At 38.5% G+C, this 18,487-nt stretch overlaps 1 protein-coding gene across 1 annotated transcript in view; it reads left to right on the top strand.

Annotated features, from left to right (window-relative positions):
* Window positions 1-6,564: 6,564 nt before the first annotated feature.
* robo3 (roundabout, axon guidance receptor, homolog 3 (Drosophila)) overlaps window positions 6,565-18,487 on the top strand; it is a 138,906-nt gene continuing 126,983 nt past the window's right edge. The window contains exon 1 of the mRNA XM_056466568.1: window positions 6,565-7,069. Coding sequence (XP_056322543.1) covers window positions 7,006-7,069 — 64 coding nt within the window. The 5' untranslated portion in view covers window positions 6,565-7,005. The remainder of the gene's footprint in view (window positions 7,070-18,487) is intronic.

The following is an 18,487-nucleotide window of genomic DNA, read 5'->3' as shown; positions in this document are numbered from 1 at the left end:
TATTAATATTTAAGATATAGATCAGAGATCAGAGAAAGCTATTTCTTACAGTTAAAGGGCTGACCCCCCATACATCTTGTTTTGTCCTTCAGAGAGGATCAAGCATTAATTAGGGGGATAAATCCCCCCCCAAACCCCCCTGTAACTTACACCCTGCTGCATATTGTAAGACTCATAAACTATATACAGTTGAAGTCAGAATTATTAGCCCCCCTGTTTATTTTTTTTCCCAAATTTCTGTTTAACGGAGAGCAGATTTCTTCAGCACATTTCTAAACATAACAGTTTTAATAACTCATTTCTAATAACTGATTTATTTTTATCTTTGCTATGATGACAGTAAATAATATTTGACTAGATATTTTTCAAGACACTTCTATACAGCTTAAGTATACATATATACATATATAAATAAAACAGAAAAAGTACTGGTAGTTTATTCAAACTATTAAAATCTAAAATTCAATCTATTAACAATGTTCACACAATCTTGTTTTCCCTATTTTTCCTGTAAAAATGTCCCATAATGCAATTGAAAAAGCATAAATAAAGAATAATAATAAATAAAGAAGGTCGCTGATTCGAGTCTTGGCTGTTTCCATGTTCTCCATGTTTCCATGTTCTCCCCGTGTTCATGTGGTTTTCCTCCAGGTGCTCTGGTTTCCCCCACAGTCCAAAGACATGCGGTATGGGTGAATTGGAGAAACAAAATTAGCCATAGTAAATGAGTCTGTGTGTGAATGCGAGAATGTATGGGTGTTTTCCAGTACTGGATCATGGCTGGAAGGGCATCCGCTGCGTAAAACATATGCAGGAATAGTTGGCAGTTCATTCCACTGTGGCTACCCCTGATAAATAAGCGACTAAGCTGAAGAAAAATGAATGAAAGAATGAATGAAAGTCAACTTAGCTTAACTTCCCAAACCCTTACCACCCCTTTAACCATTTGAATATGTCACATCGGTGTGCTCATTTGTTGTTTATGCTGTGCTGAGCTCTAAATTCACAGTGTCAGATGGCTTGGCCCTTGTTCAGTGCGAGTTGTCAGGTGTTCATGGTGCGGCTGATCAGTGTAATAAATCACGTTTCTCTGGCACAGACTCAAGCGGCTGTATGGTGGATGGGCTAATTACTTATAGTGCTATAGCATTTTCACAGCATTTTCTGCTGTCAGTGCTGATCAATCAACTCTGACGTGATGTCTGAGATATCGCCTCCAAGGTGCATTAATTGAGAAAATCTTAAACACCTTTTTTTTTTGAGAGAGAGAGAGAGAGAGAGGTTAAGTTCATTTCTATTGATAAACCATCTGGATTGCCTGTACGTAATAGCGTCTTTCAATTGGCTGTGTAAATTAGTGAAAGTCTCACATGGAGGGATTGCTTCAGGCACTAATTTTGCTGTCATTTATCTTCTTTAAGGGAGATTATTTAACAAACAGCCTTGTGTTTATTGCGTAAAACTAGTCACAAACATTTTACAGTGCTCAGGCCAATAAAACAGATGTTAAATAACACACTTGCAGAGTGTTTGAGAAAGATTGAGCAACTCATTGTTAGCTTTTATGAATTCAATGGTGATCTGTCATCTGCAGCGATGTTCTCCCGCTTTTGGCGTACTGCCGTGACTGTTGCTTAATGGCATCATTAAGACGTGATGATATGATGTCGCCATAACTCTCGCGCTAATGTGATTATTCAGCTAAATTCACAGAGCGCGCGCTTCTCCTGACGCATCCAGCTGATGTTTTATGGTAGTCGGAGCATGCTGCATCAGTCATAAGAGAGATGAAATGTATTTAGGAGCAAACGGAATCATGTTTTATTCAATTACACGCCGAAGCTCAATTAATCAGTTTTTGCAATTAAGTTAAACTTGCTCATGCATCATACATGAGGACAATATCAAGGGTAGTTGCTCCGCTCCCTGTTGTACTCCAGGCGCCGACTGTCCTCCACTGTGAACATAATGAAAGAGAATAGATCACATTAGGAGAATTAAGATAAATACTGCCCGTTACTCGCTTTCAGTCTTGAAATTAACGCAGAATGCAATTTGTTGGTTAATATTTTAACAAATCCAGTCTCATTATGATGGAGAAAAGGGTAGTGAGGGGGAAAAGCGAAATGCGGTGAATACAAAACAGCCCCTCTTTTCCCTGTTTAGTAATTCATTGGTGTTATTTGCCAGGGCTGAATCCACTGGTATCATCCGCCATCATTACCTGCCGCAGACAGAAGGGTCTTCAGTGTCGTGTCTCATTGTCTGAACCTCATAGCACGCTGATATACCTCTGATATTGCTTTTCACTTCTGATCTAGTCGTTCCCATGAAACAATGGCATTTCTGTGATTGATGATTTGCTTAGAGCCCAGAGTCTTCGGGGGCTGATTGATGCTGCTTTTTCAGAGACAGGCCTGAATTTAAAAGTAATAGGAAAATGAATTGCATAGTTTTTGTGCACCTTGACTTAAGACAGGGTCTTAATTTTACGAATAAGGATTATATATCGAAATATATATCTTTAAAGGAATTGTTGACCCAGAAATAAAATGACAGTGAATTGGTTGTGAAAGGTTGGCAAATTCCAAAAGTGCACTATAAGAAGGATTATAAACATGATCTATATCCAAGTCAAAATAGATAACACTTTATTTAAATACAAATATGGTTTCAGTATGTCTTTGTTATTATAGCAGAGAGGGAAGAGTTTTGGAGAGAAACTTTTTTGCAAATACCCAACAGGCACAGGATGTCAACATGACGTCAGATTGTATCCCAACATCTTGGGGATGTTGCATTTTGTTTGGAAATGGGTTGAGATCTAAACCCAACTGACATCAAAAGGCCGATGTCAATGTCCAACATTGGACAGACGTTGCATTTTGGTCACTTTTCACTTTTTGCAACCTAAAAACAACCAAATATCAACGTCTAATGCTGTTACAGTTTGACGTTGTGTGGATGTTACCATTATGACGTCTATCAGACTTTGGATTTTGGTTGCCATACCTGATGAATAAATATCAGTATTTGACGTCAATATGACGTTGGTTTAAGACGTTGGATTTTAGCCACTTTCCAGGGTGTCGACATGGTCTTAAAAGTCTTAAAATGGCTTAAAATTTCAAAAATGAAATTTTAGGCCTTAAAAAGTCTTAAATTTACTGATATATTGTGTTGTATGTGTTAAGGCATTTTAAACAGGTCTTAGTTTTCCTCTGTCCAAGTAAAACTACCCAGTCGGGCCGACATCCATCCAATCACCAACAACCCATCTTAATAAAATCAGGGAAAGAAAACTAAAAACAGGTACACAATTCCTCATGATAATAACAGAGCAAAATATCTCTTTACATTATCTTTCATTCATACAAAATCTGTTTACAGAAGTAAGGGCGAGGAGAGTTTCCTAGTGATGGGTTGCAGCTGGAAGGGCATCCGCTGCGTAAAACATAAGCTGGATAAGTTGGCGGTTCATTCCGCTGTGGCGACTCCTGATTAATAAAGGGTCTAAGCTGAAAAGAAAATGAATGAATGAATGAATGAAAGAAAAGTGAGTAGATATAATATTTATAAATAGGCATGAAACTTAAGGTTTTAAGCGAAACACATTAGGTTGAATAGAAGTTAATCAATTTAGACCAAAAACCAACAACTATATTTTTTATTAATATAATTGTCTTCACAATAAATATAGTTTTAACAATGTTCAACTTGTCTTTTTTCTAAAAAAAAAAATTAATAAATGAAAAAAAAATATATAATGTTGAAAAAAAAGTGCTTGCAAGTACAGTTTTCTTTTTTTGACACGTTAAAGTACGTTGCTAAGAAATAATTACATTTGATTTTTTTTATTTGTGACAAGCAAAAAATAAATAAATAAAATTCCATTGGGCCAACCGGGCCATTAGAAATAATCATTAGTGTTTAGACCTGTATAAGTCTAAAATTTCATTTACAGTGGTCTTAAAAGGGTCTTAAAAAGTCTTAAATTTGACTTGATGAAACCTGAAGAAACCCTGCTTTCCAACACAATCTAAAATCAACCAAAATTCGACTTCATTTCACATTGTTATTGGACGTTAAAATAACATTGTCCTTAGTTGCTGGTGACCTAAATCTAACCTAATGTCTGCTGGGTAGATATATTTTAATAGCCAATAAATCAAAGATTTTTTAAAAATAAAATATAGTCACAATTTAAAATACTTAAATAATACTTTAATTAATGCTTTAATTTGGTTAGATTTGGAGTTCATCTACCTTGTCTTCATTTCATCTTCATTTTCGTTTGTGGTAATTGTGGCTGTAGCTATATACCTCTATTGTCAATAATAAAAATGTATAGTGATATAATGTGACTTGGCATAAACCATCGCAAGTGTCATTATGAAGTAATAAACTCTAACATGATATTTGTTTCATTCATACTGAACACCAGAGGGCACCCTCCCACAGAAAGCCCATAAGTTAGACTCATAGTAATAAAATGTCATTTTTATAAAGTATATTAAAAATCTTAGTTGACAGTCTTAATCACTGAATATTCACTCATTCATTTTCCTTCAGCTTAATCCCTTATCCATTAGATGTCACCACAGCGGAATGAACTTCCAACTATTCCGGCATATGTTTTACACAGCGGATGCCCTTCCAGCTGCAACTAAGTACTGGGAGACACCCATACACACTCACATTTGCACTCATAACCTAAGGCTAATTTAATGTACTCATATCCCCTGTGCCGCATGTCTTTGGACTGTGGGGGAAAGGGGAGCACCTGGAGGAAACCCACGCAAACACGGGGAGAACATGCAATCTCAATCACTGAATACACTATAAATTAATATAACAACTGCCTTATTTTTGATAGACACAATCAGTTTACAAAATAATTCACTTTGTTGAGGATATAAGGAGAGTTTAAAAAGAAAATCTTGTTGTTATTGTCATAAAATTACTTGCTTTGATGCTGTGACAAGCCAAATTATTTCAGTCTACTCTGCAAGAATTACTCCAAAATATAATTGTTATTTTGCTTTGCCATAGTTTGCTTCATTGGTCAAAATAAAAATTTATAGAGAAAACAAAAATAGATTTGACCTGTAGAATTATTTGTCATTCCCCCCTACAAGATTTTTATAGATATGCTATTGTTATGATATTGTGATTTCTATTTTTGTATGGAAAAAGAGCAGCTTAAACATACGTAAGAATATCTCCTTTTTGTGTTCCACAGAGAAATAAAAGCATAAATAATACCATGGAGTCATGACAAGTTTTCAAAGATTTCAAAGTCAGCTATTCTTTTAAATGATCTGAAATTTAGTTTTACAATGCATATTATAACCAGAAAATATTTGATTACCTAAAAGTTCATTATAAAAATCAATCAACTTTTATTACAGTGTAATTTCAAAGGTACGGCATACTGGTTACCATTTAAATAACTACAGTTTAATATGGGATCAAACTCCCGCCTAAAATATCGCGGTTGCGGATAGAAAAATGATGCGTGTAAATCAAAATATTGACATTGCGTGTAAAATTATAACACGCAACAGCAAGATCTAAATGCAGTGTAAGAAACAACGAGGTCGTGTACCAAAAGATAATGAGTGTAATACAAAAATGAAAACGCGTTTGGACAAAATCAGTTTTTCTGATTATATTTGAATGTTTTGTGCGCTTACGGTCTTTTCCCCTTTGCTCTTGCTCCCACTTTCTGTGCTTGCATTTCCAAAACATGCAATGCGAGTTTCATTTAATACATAGCGTAATCATTGGTCGACTAGTTGAGATTGACAGTTGCTCTCTAGCCAATCAGACAAAAGGGGAGTTGATGTCACTCCAATGCAACTGGTGGCTGCTCAGTGTGACAGGCGGGGATGTTTGTTTGCGGGGACACCTGATCACAGGGGATTCACATTTATACTGTAACTTAATACTCCATTCTGTGTTTAGTTCTCACTTTTTCGCATTATAGTTTTACAAGCGATGTCAGTATTTTGATTTACGCACATTATTTTTCTACCCGGGACCACCATACTTGGGGCAAGAATTTGATCCCATAGTTTTAATGTTAAAATTCTGAGTTAATGCTGGGCTACTTTTTGTAGTTAAACCCTGATTGATTTCCATTAGGTGTATCACACACAGTATATTTAAAGGAACTACTCACTTAAAAAGAAAAATGGTCATCATTATTGTTTACTCCCTCAAAACAAAAAGGAGATGTAATGCATTATGGCTGCTTCCATTAATGGTTATTGTTAGGAAAGTCAACACAATGAAAGTGAATAGTGACTGAGGCTGTCATGGCTGACCTCTTGAGAAATATAATCAGCCGGATTAAAAACACCATACGTGTAAATAAATATATATATAAAACGTTTTAATCACAAGATGATGAAATGTCCCTCACCGCTCCATCACAAGTGCATCAGTTCACTGTTTAAGACGCTATCTGCAGGGCTGCGCGGATTAGAGCGACTGGCCCTTTAAGAGCGCAGTTACCCCAGTGTGGGCAACTGGAGGTAGTCATGGGGGTGGGATTGAGCCACGAGACAGTCGCCCGTGGACGCGAGAGTAGTAAATCCGTTCATTCACAGCAAAGGGAAGAGTGGCTGTGATGGAAATCTGACTGAACGGGCTATTAAAGAACGGATACTTCTCTTTTTTCTTCCCATACGAAAAGGAAAGCATGTTTTGCCCGTGACATGAACGTTGGAGGAAATAAGCGCGTCTGGGACGGACTGTGAGCATCGCATCTTTATCTGTCCGTTACGTTGACTCTTTATCTTCTCGCATCAGCGCTCGATAAACATGGATTATTTGTGATGCTCAGAAGGAAAGGCACAGTTTTGGGTTTAGTTTGTGAAGTTCTTCAACGTGTCCGAATGTTTAAACTCACTTCACGCGGATTGTAGCGCTTTTTAGGGGGTTTTAAGGGACTGTTTGTCCGGGTAAAGGCGACTGAGGTGGACTTTAAATCCGAGGGTGATGGAGTTTCGCAGGACTTTGGATGCGCTGGTCGTTGTTTTAGCCCTCATATGCTTGTCACAAGGTAAGATGGAGAAAATACAACAAGACAGACGGCTATATGAGGAGTATAATCGCTAAACATTGTGAAAATGTTTGTCGACATCTTTCTAAACGTTTTATGAATGGTGATAATTTATGAAATATTACTATAGCCTAGGTTTACGATGTTAAACATCGTTTATTTAGAGACAATTTATTTACAGCAACAGAACAGGATGTGTTTTATATGATGTGTTTGATGAATAAAATAATGAATATTTCAATACTTAATATAAAGTTAGAGAAAAATAAAACCCTATTATTCTTTATTGAATTATAGAGTCTTATGGCTTTAAAAGGAAATGTGTACGTTGTATACATACAATACATATAGTGTAAACACAATCAGATTATTTATGGATTTATCCTTAATGCATTGTGTTTATCCTTGAACATATGGTCAAAACAGACCATTTGACCCAGTTTACAGTAATGCACTTAGTTTAGGACAGATCAGAATGAAAAAGTATTCCTGTGAGTGCATAATATTGAGGAACTACTTTTATATACTACAATGTCTTCATTATTCAAGTTTTTTTCCTCATATGCAAGCACTATTCCCTTTATATTGGGAGTTTTCAACAAAGACTCTTGTTCAGCCAACTCAGGGAGGGAGGATAGACCGTTAGATAAAAATTATATTTCTATTTGTGGTCCTTTTGGACCTCTGGGCAACCTTCAGGACCCCTGGTTGTAAACCCATGGCCTCTGTAAAGAGCTGCACTCCTGCATAGCTCGAATTGAATCATGCTTAGATCAGTGGTATTGCTGGCAGTGCTGGCCAACAGAAGCCCTGTTTTATGGAGCAGTAAACATTGCCTGTGAGATCTGTCCTCTAATATAACTACCAACAAAATTTGCTGCTGAATCAAGGGATGAAATGACCGGCGAGGGATGAAATGACCGGCAAAGCTTTTATTTGACTACTTCTATTCTATCCAATGCAGTTCTCCTCTTTTGTTTTAGATTTGAATTTCAGATTTTCCATTTCATATAACATGCACATGCAGATTTAGTTTAGTGTACATGAACTTAGTGGCACACATCCAGATTTTTTTCCCACATCTCAGCACAGGTATGTGGTTGAGGGCCGCTGGCTATCTCCTCGTGCCTTCTCACACCTGATAAGGCTTCAGAAAGAAAAGGCATTGAGTTACACTTCAACTATGTCATTTATAGGTGCCTGATTTCTTCAGAGTGTATGTTTGCTTGTTTGTCTATGTTGCATCGGTCACTGGAGGACGACGTGTGCTTGCTCGGCTTCTTTTGAAGTCATTTTAAACAGCCACAAACAGCTGTCGACTCTTCCCGGACTGTCCCCAAACATGCATTTAACGACTGCCGGCCTTTGACTCACTTGGTAATGACAGCATTTTAAACCAGATGATCCATATAAAGGAAAAAAATAGGAATTTTGATTAACATATTTATCATTAAAGGGATAGTTCACTCAAAAAGAAAGAAAATTCTGTCATTTACTTCACCCTTTACTTATAAGTTTAATCATAAAAAGAAAATATTTTGAAAAATGTTGGAAACCTGTAACCATTGATTACTACACTCTCAGAAATAAAGGTACGCGAGCTGTCTCTGGGGTGGTACCTTTACAAAAGGTACAAATTTGTACCAAAAAGGTCCATATTAATATCCCAAGGGTACATATTAGTACGTAACAAGAACAAAAGTGTACCTCTTAAAATTTGTAGTTACTAATATATACTTATTCCAATATGGGTTCCAATATGGACGCTTCAAGTACAAATATGTACTTTTTGAAAAGCTACCACCCCAGTGACAGCTCGCGTACCTTTATTTCTGAGAATATATAGTATTGGTTTTTCCTGCTATGGATGTCAATGGTTACAGGCATTCAACATTCTTCAAAATATCTTCTTTTGTGTTCAACAGTATAAATAAAATCATAAAGGTTTGGAACCATTGTAAATAATGAGTACATTTTTGTGTGTGTGTGTGTGTGTGTGTGTGTGTGTGTGTGTGTGTGTGAGAACTACCCCTTTAGTCAAGCGCAAGGATCTGTAGTCATTACATCTTATACTGTAAGCATTTGATTGGCAGCCTTTCCAAAGCTCTGTGAATTTTCTCATAAAGCGTGTCATTTAGGGGTTTTTCCTCCACGCGCGACAGCTCATTTTGATGTCTCGCGTTTCCAGGACTGTCGTCGCTCTTTAGATCAGAAGCAAGGCATGTTTGTGCGTATGCGTACGAGAGGTGTGACTCAGAGAAGTCTTGCGTCTCCCTCTCGCACAGTTACTCCCTGTCTCCTCTGTGTAAACAGTGTGCTGTCGAGAGGCTGTCAATAAGGAGGGAGATAAATGCCGCATCTCCTACTGAGCACACTCTGATGTCTCAGTCTGATTTCTGTCCCGGCAAATTCACGCTCTTTACTGGATCCTCGCCGGGAGACAAAACAGCCTAGCAGTATCTTTCTCCGGCACGCTTTTGTTGTTGCCGCTGAGAATTTAGTTAGGAATTATTATAAGCCTCACCCAAATGTTTAATTAAAGCATCTTAATATGCTTAAAAAAACAGACACCTTTGATTCAAAGCACATATTTCACTGAGCAAGAGTGTAAGTCATCTCCCAGAATAGCACTATTTCATCGGCTCCTCTTTGTGAAACGAATGGCAGCTTTTTAATTGGTCAAGAAAGGAAGCCAGGAGCACATGCGGCTCTGGGTTTATGAGTCTAGCGCTGACAGGAAGTTTGAATTGAACCCTAAAGACATTGGCTGTGGCTGGCGTGGCCGTGTGGGGGTGAATAGGGACACAACACAATGCCTTGGCATCAATCTGTCCAACCTTGTGTCTTTGGCCGCAGATGAAGACAGTTTAATGGCCCAGCGCATTAGTTCCAGTGGCTGTGGTGACCCTCAAAGCCGTGTTCAAAATGGAAAGCACCAAAGAAAGAGCCAGGGAGGCCAAACTAAACTCCCTGAGTGTGTTTATATTACTAGGTATATAATTTGAAACATTTAAGCTACCTTTCACACTTCATTTTTAAATGCTCCACAAGCATTTTTACCTGAACCTGAATCTATAAAGACACATAAATGAGAATTTATAAGTTTAAGTGGAGATAAAGCCAGGTCATCTGCATACACATCATTCATTTTACTTCTGTGCCAGTAGAAAAGTACATAACTCGAGTTTTTAAATTACTAGTATAGATTCTGGCTCTTATTAATGTAAGATTTTTCCCATCTAGCATACTGAGTCTGGCTGAGGTTCGATATTCAGCTTCGCTGTCAAGAAATGTAGCTGCCTCTCTTTTTAATCAGAAAATTTCTCACCATTTCGATATTGACATGCCCTACAGCAGTGGTTCAGTGATCCTCTTTCTCATCCAATAACTCAATATTAGTAAGTGTAGTTTATATTAGCAACACTAGCAGAAAGTTCACGGTTGTTGGGATCTTTCCAATATCAGGCTTTTCGCCCATCAGGCTGTAACGGTTATAGTTTTTTTCCTTCTAATCATTTCAGGGTTTTTATATAGCATCCATCCACATATAAATAAAAGCCAGTGCCTGTTAATTCTGAGGCCTTGAAAGAGCTATATGTGTATGTTTGTGTTTTATACAGCATTTGAGTTTAACAAGCAAATTTATTTAGGCTGAGTTTTTGAAACAAGCCTGCAGCAATTCTTTGTCATTTTCTTAATCCAGTTACAAGGTATCACAGTTATTCTTTCTTATTTTACAAGCTTCAAAACCCTTCAAGTTTTTTTTTTTGGTCACATTTTATTTTGATGGTCCGTTTGTTAAATTTAGGTCACATTGCATCTGTTTGGGGTAAGGGTTAGTGTAAGTTAATGTACTTGAAAAGTTTCTTATAGTCAGCTAAATGTCTGTTGAAGGAGTAGCATCAACAGATATTAAGCAGAGAGTCTACTAATACTCAAATGGACCATCAAAATAAAGTATTAACTTTTTTCAATTTTCAATAATACATTCTAAGAAATTGTTTATAGAGAGAAATTAAAATCAGCAAAAATTCTGCCATTATTTAGTCAACTTTTTGTTTTGTTGAACACAAAAAAGATATTTTCAAGAACGTTGAAAACCTGTAACCAGTGACATTCATAGTGTTTGTTTGTCCTGCTATAAAAGTCAATTGCAGCAGGTTTCCAACATTCTTCAAAAAATCTTCTTTTGTGTGTGACATGGTGGCTTAGTGGTTAGCACTGTCACCTCACAGCAAGAAGGTCACTAGTTTGAGTTCCGGTTGGGCTAGTTGCCATTTCTGTGTGGAGTTTCCTCCAGGTGCTCTGGTTTTCCCCACAGTCCAAAGACATGCCCCAGCATTTTTAGTTGTCAAGTAGATGTCTAATAGATGCCTTAACATAGTTGTCTTGGCTAAAACAAGGCTAAATTTGTTCAGTGAAAATCTAATAGACGTCTACAGGCTAAAACTAGACTAGTCATCAAATAAACAGAAATGAATGACTACACATATAAAGTCTGTCTAATCTCTCTATTTGACGACTAGTCTAGTTTTGGGCTATTCTTAGATGTCTATTAGATTTTCACTGACAACCCAAGTTTAGCCTTGTTTTAGCCAAGCTATTAGTCCAGATATCTATTAGATGTCTATTAAATACTAAATTGTTTGCTGGGGTGCTAAAGGGCAATTAAATAAACTAAATTGGCCATGGTGTTTGAGTGTATAAGTGTATGGATGTTTTCCAGTACTGGGTTACAGCTGGAAGGGTGTAAAACTGGATAAGTTGGCGGTTCATTCCACTGTTGCGACCCCTGATAAAGGAAGGAAAATGAATGAATCTTCTTTTGTGTTCAAACATTTTCGACCTGGAACAAGGGTGTGTAAATGATGGCAGATTGACATTTTTTGGGTGAACTATCTCTTTTAACACATGCAGAGTCATCCTTCCGACGGATGGACAGAATAAAGTAGTTGGACAAACCACAAATTTAACTTTTAATAACTTGTAAAGGCAATTTTTCCTTGTCTTTTATTCTTTCTTTTAATTTTGGAAACCAGCATGCTTATACTTCCGCACTCTTTAGAAATGTAAATATACCCATTAGGATAAGCTTTTTGAATAGTTTTAAGTGGTTTATGTGGTTTATCTCTGTGCCAAGGTGTGGGGAAAAAAGCTGTGGGCAGCTGTGGGGCACTGCAGGGGCCACCTGCATGCCAAGGCGACATACCACTTACATAGCCAGACATAGAAATCTTAGTATTCCCACGGTATGAATTCTCAGCCACTCATTTGATTACTGGATCACTTTTGCGAACAATGAGTATATTCCTCTTGATCCACACTTTCTGACAAACAACACAGTATGACTGCTCATTATCAAGGCCTACTGGGTCTGGATTACCACACTCTCACACTGAGTAACAACTCACTCCAACTCCTAAACAGCTGGCTTGTGCTTTTGAGAGTGTTTACATGGTGCAACTGTGTTGTCCTTGGAGAAACAGAGACCCCTGGTCTGTTTTATGCGCTCTGTTTACTAGTTGAAGCAAACAGACCTGGCTAATAGTGTATATAAGTGTGTTCTGGGCACACTGTAAACAAAAGGGCCCAAGGCCTTGTGTGCTCTCTCATCAGGAGCTCCAATTTAATGACTCAGTTTCTATCTGCATGGGCGCCGCTATTAGATTACCTTCATTAACACACACTTCTTTCTCGTTCTCTCCCCTCCTGGCGCCTCTGTTTGCACACTTCTCATGTTGTTCAACTTTGTTCCTTTACTCCTATCTGGCGTTATCCTCATCAGTCATGATCTTCGTGTTGTTTCAGTAAATAACAGTTGCTGGGGTTCAGAAGGCTATTAGACATGGACATTATGTGCACGGTTGTTGTTTAATGGCCGTGTAGATCAAAATCGCAGCTTGGCTGAGCTGGAATTGGTCCTTGAGTGCATTGAAAAGAATGTTGTGAATGTTTTTCTGCGGTGTCAGTGTTATTCATCTTTGTCTGTTGTGTTGGAGCGATTGAAGTGTTAACAGGTTGTTGTTCTCATCTCCACAGACGCGTGGCAAGACTTTGATATCATCAGCTCTATTCTATGCTAAATAGTTTCTGTTACGGCAGGAATCTGATGAAAGTACTATGATTTGTGTGTGTGTGTGTGTGTGTGTGTGTGTGTGTGTGTGTGTTTGTTTTTGCTGGTTTGTGTTGGATCAGAGATGCCCAACGTAGGGCCCGTGCCCACCATCCCATCTGAAAAGAGAGGGAGAATGATGGGGAGGTGGTTGGGGCGAATGCCTTTGACAGAGATCGTCATTTCAAGTTTAACGTAACCTTTTGTTTCTTTGTTTTATTGCTGAGCTACAAAAAGCAGACTGAAATTAAATGATTCATTTAAATGTTGCAAATGAATCAGACTTTTATAAAGGAATTACTGTCACTTGACAGATAGAGGACAATCCAAAAGGTATCTGCGAGCAAATTAAGGTAAAGGGATTATATAAATGGGATTGTTGATGTTTTTACTGTAATATGTTCATTATTAAAAGATACTGCATTAACTAATATGATTTAAAGCAACATTTTCTAGTTATTTTTAACACCAATAAATCAGGAAATTATGCATGGCAAATTTAATGTATATGATGTATATATATGATATATATATAGCCCACAACCCTCAATCAAGTTTGCTTTTTGACTTCCTATATGAAAAGGTTTGGGCACCCCTGATGTTGATGGACTAACATGAAACTAGAGTTGTTGTTTTGTTGTTTTTTCTCTGCTGTGCTTTATACTATGATAAATATAGCATTTTTGTCTGATTATGGATTACAGTCACAACCGTAGTTGGAATGTAATTGAATTTGTTAGCAAGTTTTCACATAACAATTTGTGCCATAGAGACTAAAAATGCAAATAAACCCTAAAATGTACTACTTTCAGTATCTAGCTCTCAGACCAGAGTGAGAAATGAACCAGTGCTCTGGGCAAAAGTGACAGAAATGCCCCAGTTCCCTAAAATAGGGCAACATGCTCCAGAGGGAATTGTTTTTTTTCCTGATATCAGACATTTGATATTTTATATAAAAGATATATTGGATTGAACAATCATTGCAGTAATTGCACTCCCTATCAGTGTCTCGTGGCATTCAGTGGTACTCATTTGAGTTTGTGGTAATACTATATTCTCTTTCAAATCCAAAAATGGAAAGTAGTCTGACTAATTTCCCTGCTAATACTATTCGTTCACTTTGTCAGCATTTGAATGCACTACATTATTATGCAGCACCTTAATTAGCCTTTATCGCCTATGCCTTTTTCAAGTAAGACATTCTTACTTCGCTTCATGTCAATCTTCCATCCAGCCATGCCAGGACTGCTCATATTTATGACCAACCCAGTGAGTCATTCTTATGCAAAACACCCACCATCTCTGCAAGCACCACTTGACTTAAATGTTAAACCTGTTAAATGTGTGAATCAGTAATTGAAAGCGATTCAGCTGTGTATTTCACCAGTCCACCACCGTATGCTACAGATCTTCAGAAACATTCACAGGTTAAGTCCAGTGCTAAGGGAAGCCTAGGGGTTTTCCTACCCCTCATTTTGGTCATTTCCTGCTGTAATCATCAGCCATCAGAACTACAAGAACACATCCTGAATGTGATATGTTATCTCCTGGACCTCAGGGGGAGATATGCAGAGTTTCCCCCCGCTGTGCTGGGAGTAGACAAATGTTGAAAATATGGGCCTAATCGTTGTCCCATTCGGTTCGTGCTTTCCCTGAGCATGTATTTAACATGAAGCCTGTCCGTACAGTGCAGACTACGCCCCAGTCCTTTTCATCTTGCTCTGTTTGACTTTCAAAGATCCAGTTCATGAATAGTCAGGTCGGCTGTCGATTGAAGGCCCCGGTTATTGAAGACTGAAAGAATTTTAAAGTGGCTGTATAATTTTCGATGAGAAGAAAGTGACTTCAAAGTCCGCTTATGCTTTGTTTTACCTTTTTACTGGAATTTGACCTGAAGCTGAAAAATGACAGTCTTAAGGGATCAGGAGGCAGTCTTCTGAGGAATCTTTGCTTGTGCTTAAAAGCGACTAGTGGGAAAGGTAGAAAAAAGCTCAGGTTTGTCAAAACATCTAGGTCTGCTGTACAGTCAGATTCCTCACCCTCAAACCTAACTTGTGGTTCTGTGTGGGCTTCACCTAAGCACGGTGGGGTCAAGCGGAAAGTGCGTGGTGGGATTAATCCAGCGGAACGTGGTGCACTGCTAGGAGGACCAGGAAGCTGATGCTATCTCAACCAGTCTTGGTATGCTGGCCTCCCCAACCGAGTCGCTTCCATTAGCGGGGCACTGAAGAGGTCCAGACAACACAGAGCAGCTGGGACGGAGCTCCACTGTCGCCACTATGCACAATTTATCTTTTATTCCCTACTTCTTCCTCTATGGGAGAAGTCGACGCCCCCCTTGAGATATGCGATATGCCATTGACATGTATTCCAGATGTGTTTTTCTTTGGCGAGGAGAGGTTGAATTACAGGAGGTCAGGGAAAACAGACTGTGGTATTATTGTACCGCCTTCATAAAGGGTTCGTAGAATGTGAATGAACCCAGGCGAAAATGTCACTTTGCCAGAGTGCTGATACATATCTGAGTATGTGGCTACACAAAAAGACAGCTATTCCCAGAGAAAAGGAAACGCAAAGGGTACTACAACCTCTGAAATTCCTTTTAGCCTGGACTGCCCTCGGACTAAAGAAATTAGATAGTTTGACAATTCTAGAATGACCTGGAGATTGTTTTTTTTAGCACTTCAAGGTTTGATCACCTGAGGCAACCCTGAGCCCGGTGTTGTCTGAGATCGAAGGGTTTAGGGTCAGCACTTCAAGAGATTCTCACTAACAGGTCGAACTGCTGAAAGAGTCATATTTATTCACCTTCTCTTTTTCCGGCAAGTCTTCTCTTGGGAATCCACACAGGATCAATACCTTCAGCTGGACGTTGCCACTGCCCGGCAGAAGGTTCATTTGAAGTACTGTTTATTTTGTGAAGTGAGAAGGTTCTTAAAGCAATTGAGTGGCCAGATGAGCCTTTGCGTGAAGATAAGATCTGATGTGTCAGGAAGTCCCATTTGCACTACTCTAAAGATTAAGAACTTGGGATTGGGTTATATGTCACAGAGTTTTTTGGTACAATTCTCCTGAAGTTAGCATTTCAACTCATGCAAATCGCTGACATGGCCTTTATATCGGTTAGTGATTTCCTTATATTTAGCCAAAAGTCATCTTAAGTCTCTTGTATACAAGTATGCAGCCTGCATTAAGGGACTGTTTCTTCTGTTTGAACAACATCAAAGCACATTTAATGGACACACTGCCTATGAACGCACAATAGCACACTGACTTTATTTTGCTAAGACTCCATGACTTGATGCTGTCTCTTACCATTGGAATGAGAAATCCCCCTCATCCCCTGCAGTAAACACAACATTTCTAAGCAGGAAGCACATAAGCAGCTCTTGCCACAACCCCTAAAGGTGTCAAGTTGCTCTGTGGAAACTGTCATGGAATTTCTAGCCTCGCCACTTCGCTTAATCCACCAGTTCCCACCTCACAGGGGTTGATTCAAGCAGAAGCATGCTTGTCCCAGAGGAAAACAACAGCCCTCCTGTGTAATTTCCTTTTTGCATGTCACCAGCTTCACTTTGTCCTCTCACCGTCAGGAGCCGCAGGAGTAAAGAGCGTAGCTTTATGACCTCGGGTTTGTGTTCTTTCTCAAGAGTCCCTTTGTTGTTTGCAAATGCAAAAAAGCAGATCGGTTAAGAAAGAGTGTCAGAAACAACACCCCCGCTTCTTAATTTAACTTAAAGTAATGAATGCACATTTGCAAATCAATTCCCAGATTCCAGTGAAAAAAGGAGGGGTGAGGTTGTAAAATAATCAACTATTTAAAGGGGGGCGGGAAGCCACTCAAAAGAATTGCAGATGAGGTTTGGTAGGAAGAAAAGTTAGTCTTTTTACTGTTTTGAGTATCATAGTTTGAAGTTGCAAGATTAATTTAGATGCCAAAGTTGATTAAATTAAATTTCATTCATCTGAAAAGAAAAGTTTTCTAACACAAATTCTAATAGTTTTGTTCAAGATTTTAGGGTAATTGCATCCTTCATTTCAATTTCGCTTCTTTAGAACTGCTTAATTCATCTTTCTTTTTGTGACCTCCAGGTTTTGCACATACTTCAAGGGAAGGGGACAATTATTAGATTGACATATGACCTTTCCTTGTACGGTTGTCATGGAGATGCTTTGGCATTGACACCTTCTCTTGGAAGACGCTGAATATTTGCATATATTGCTGCGCTTGCTGTTCTCAATCCTCTTTTGAAAATTTCCCATAGTACGTCTTCTTACTGCAACATAGCCTGCATCGTCTGTCTTTGTTTAGCTGGTAGCGTTTAGAGATCTTATTTCCTCCCCCCAGTACTGGAGATAAATATTCTTAGTGATAAAAGCCCCTTGGGATTGATCAGGATTGCCAGATGCATGTATTTCTTCCTAGAGCCGGCTCATCTCCCTCCTCTTCCTTCACATAACAAGGTCAAACCCCTATTACAGTGCCAGGGCTCAATACCTTTAAGAGCAGATGAGTTGTAGTTGCAACACCTCCCTTTATGCTCGAATCAATCTAACTGCTGGAACCATTACTAGTGTGTCAGACAATGATATTGCCACTCGTATTGGTTCTTCCAGATAGGACATGCTGTAATTTCAGCAGCACTTACTAGATGCAATCCTCAACATCTGGTCTGATGTTGTGCTTGTGATGCAGCATAAAATTAGACAATCATGAATCAAATTCAGATTCTGAACAGTATTGTGTGTTTGGCTTAATAATTACTCATTGTTTTTGCGTTTTATCTATGTATAATTTTTTTATCAGTCTTAGAGAAGTCTTAAAAAGCTTGTAAAAGGTATAAAGGCTGATTTATACTGGACCTGTCCGATAGTTCGCTTATGTGCGCGTGGTGAATGTGCTGTCATTGTGGTGTTTGCAGTGACTCGACCAAACAGCTTGCACGGTGCTGCATTTCATTTGAGTTGAATATGAATCACTTTGAAGAGATTTTGTCTTAAACAGGTACAGACATCTTATGATCCGTCCATGTGTGATCATAGGGATATACAGATGGACAATAAATTGGCTAGAAATTGCAACAGCAGGGGGAAAGGAAGATTTTTGTAAGAAAGTTTGTTAAAACCAAAAAGAGAGGCCATGGCAAAAGTAGAGACCCAGAGTATGTTTTTCCACCATTCATAGGTTTTACACAATTATGGCCATAGTATCAGTGACGTCACCTATAGGTTTCTGAGGAGCGCAAGCGACGCTACAAGTAGGTGTGGCCAGTTGTCGCCATTTTGGTTGCACATCATTGCATCGA

This window comes from Danio aesculapii, chromosome 10, assembly GCF_903798145.1.
Source record: "Danio aesculapii chromosome 10, fDanAes4.1, whole genome shotgun sequence".
Taxonomy (NCBI): Eukaryota; Metazoa; Chordata; class Actinopteri; order Cypriniformes; family Danionidae; genus Danio; species Danio aesculapii.
This window is presented reverse-complemented; position numbering and strand designations above follow the sequence as displayed.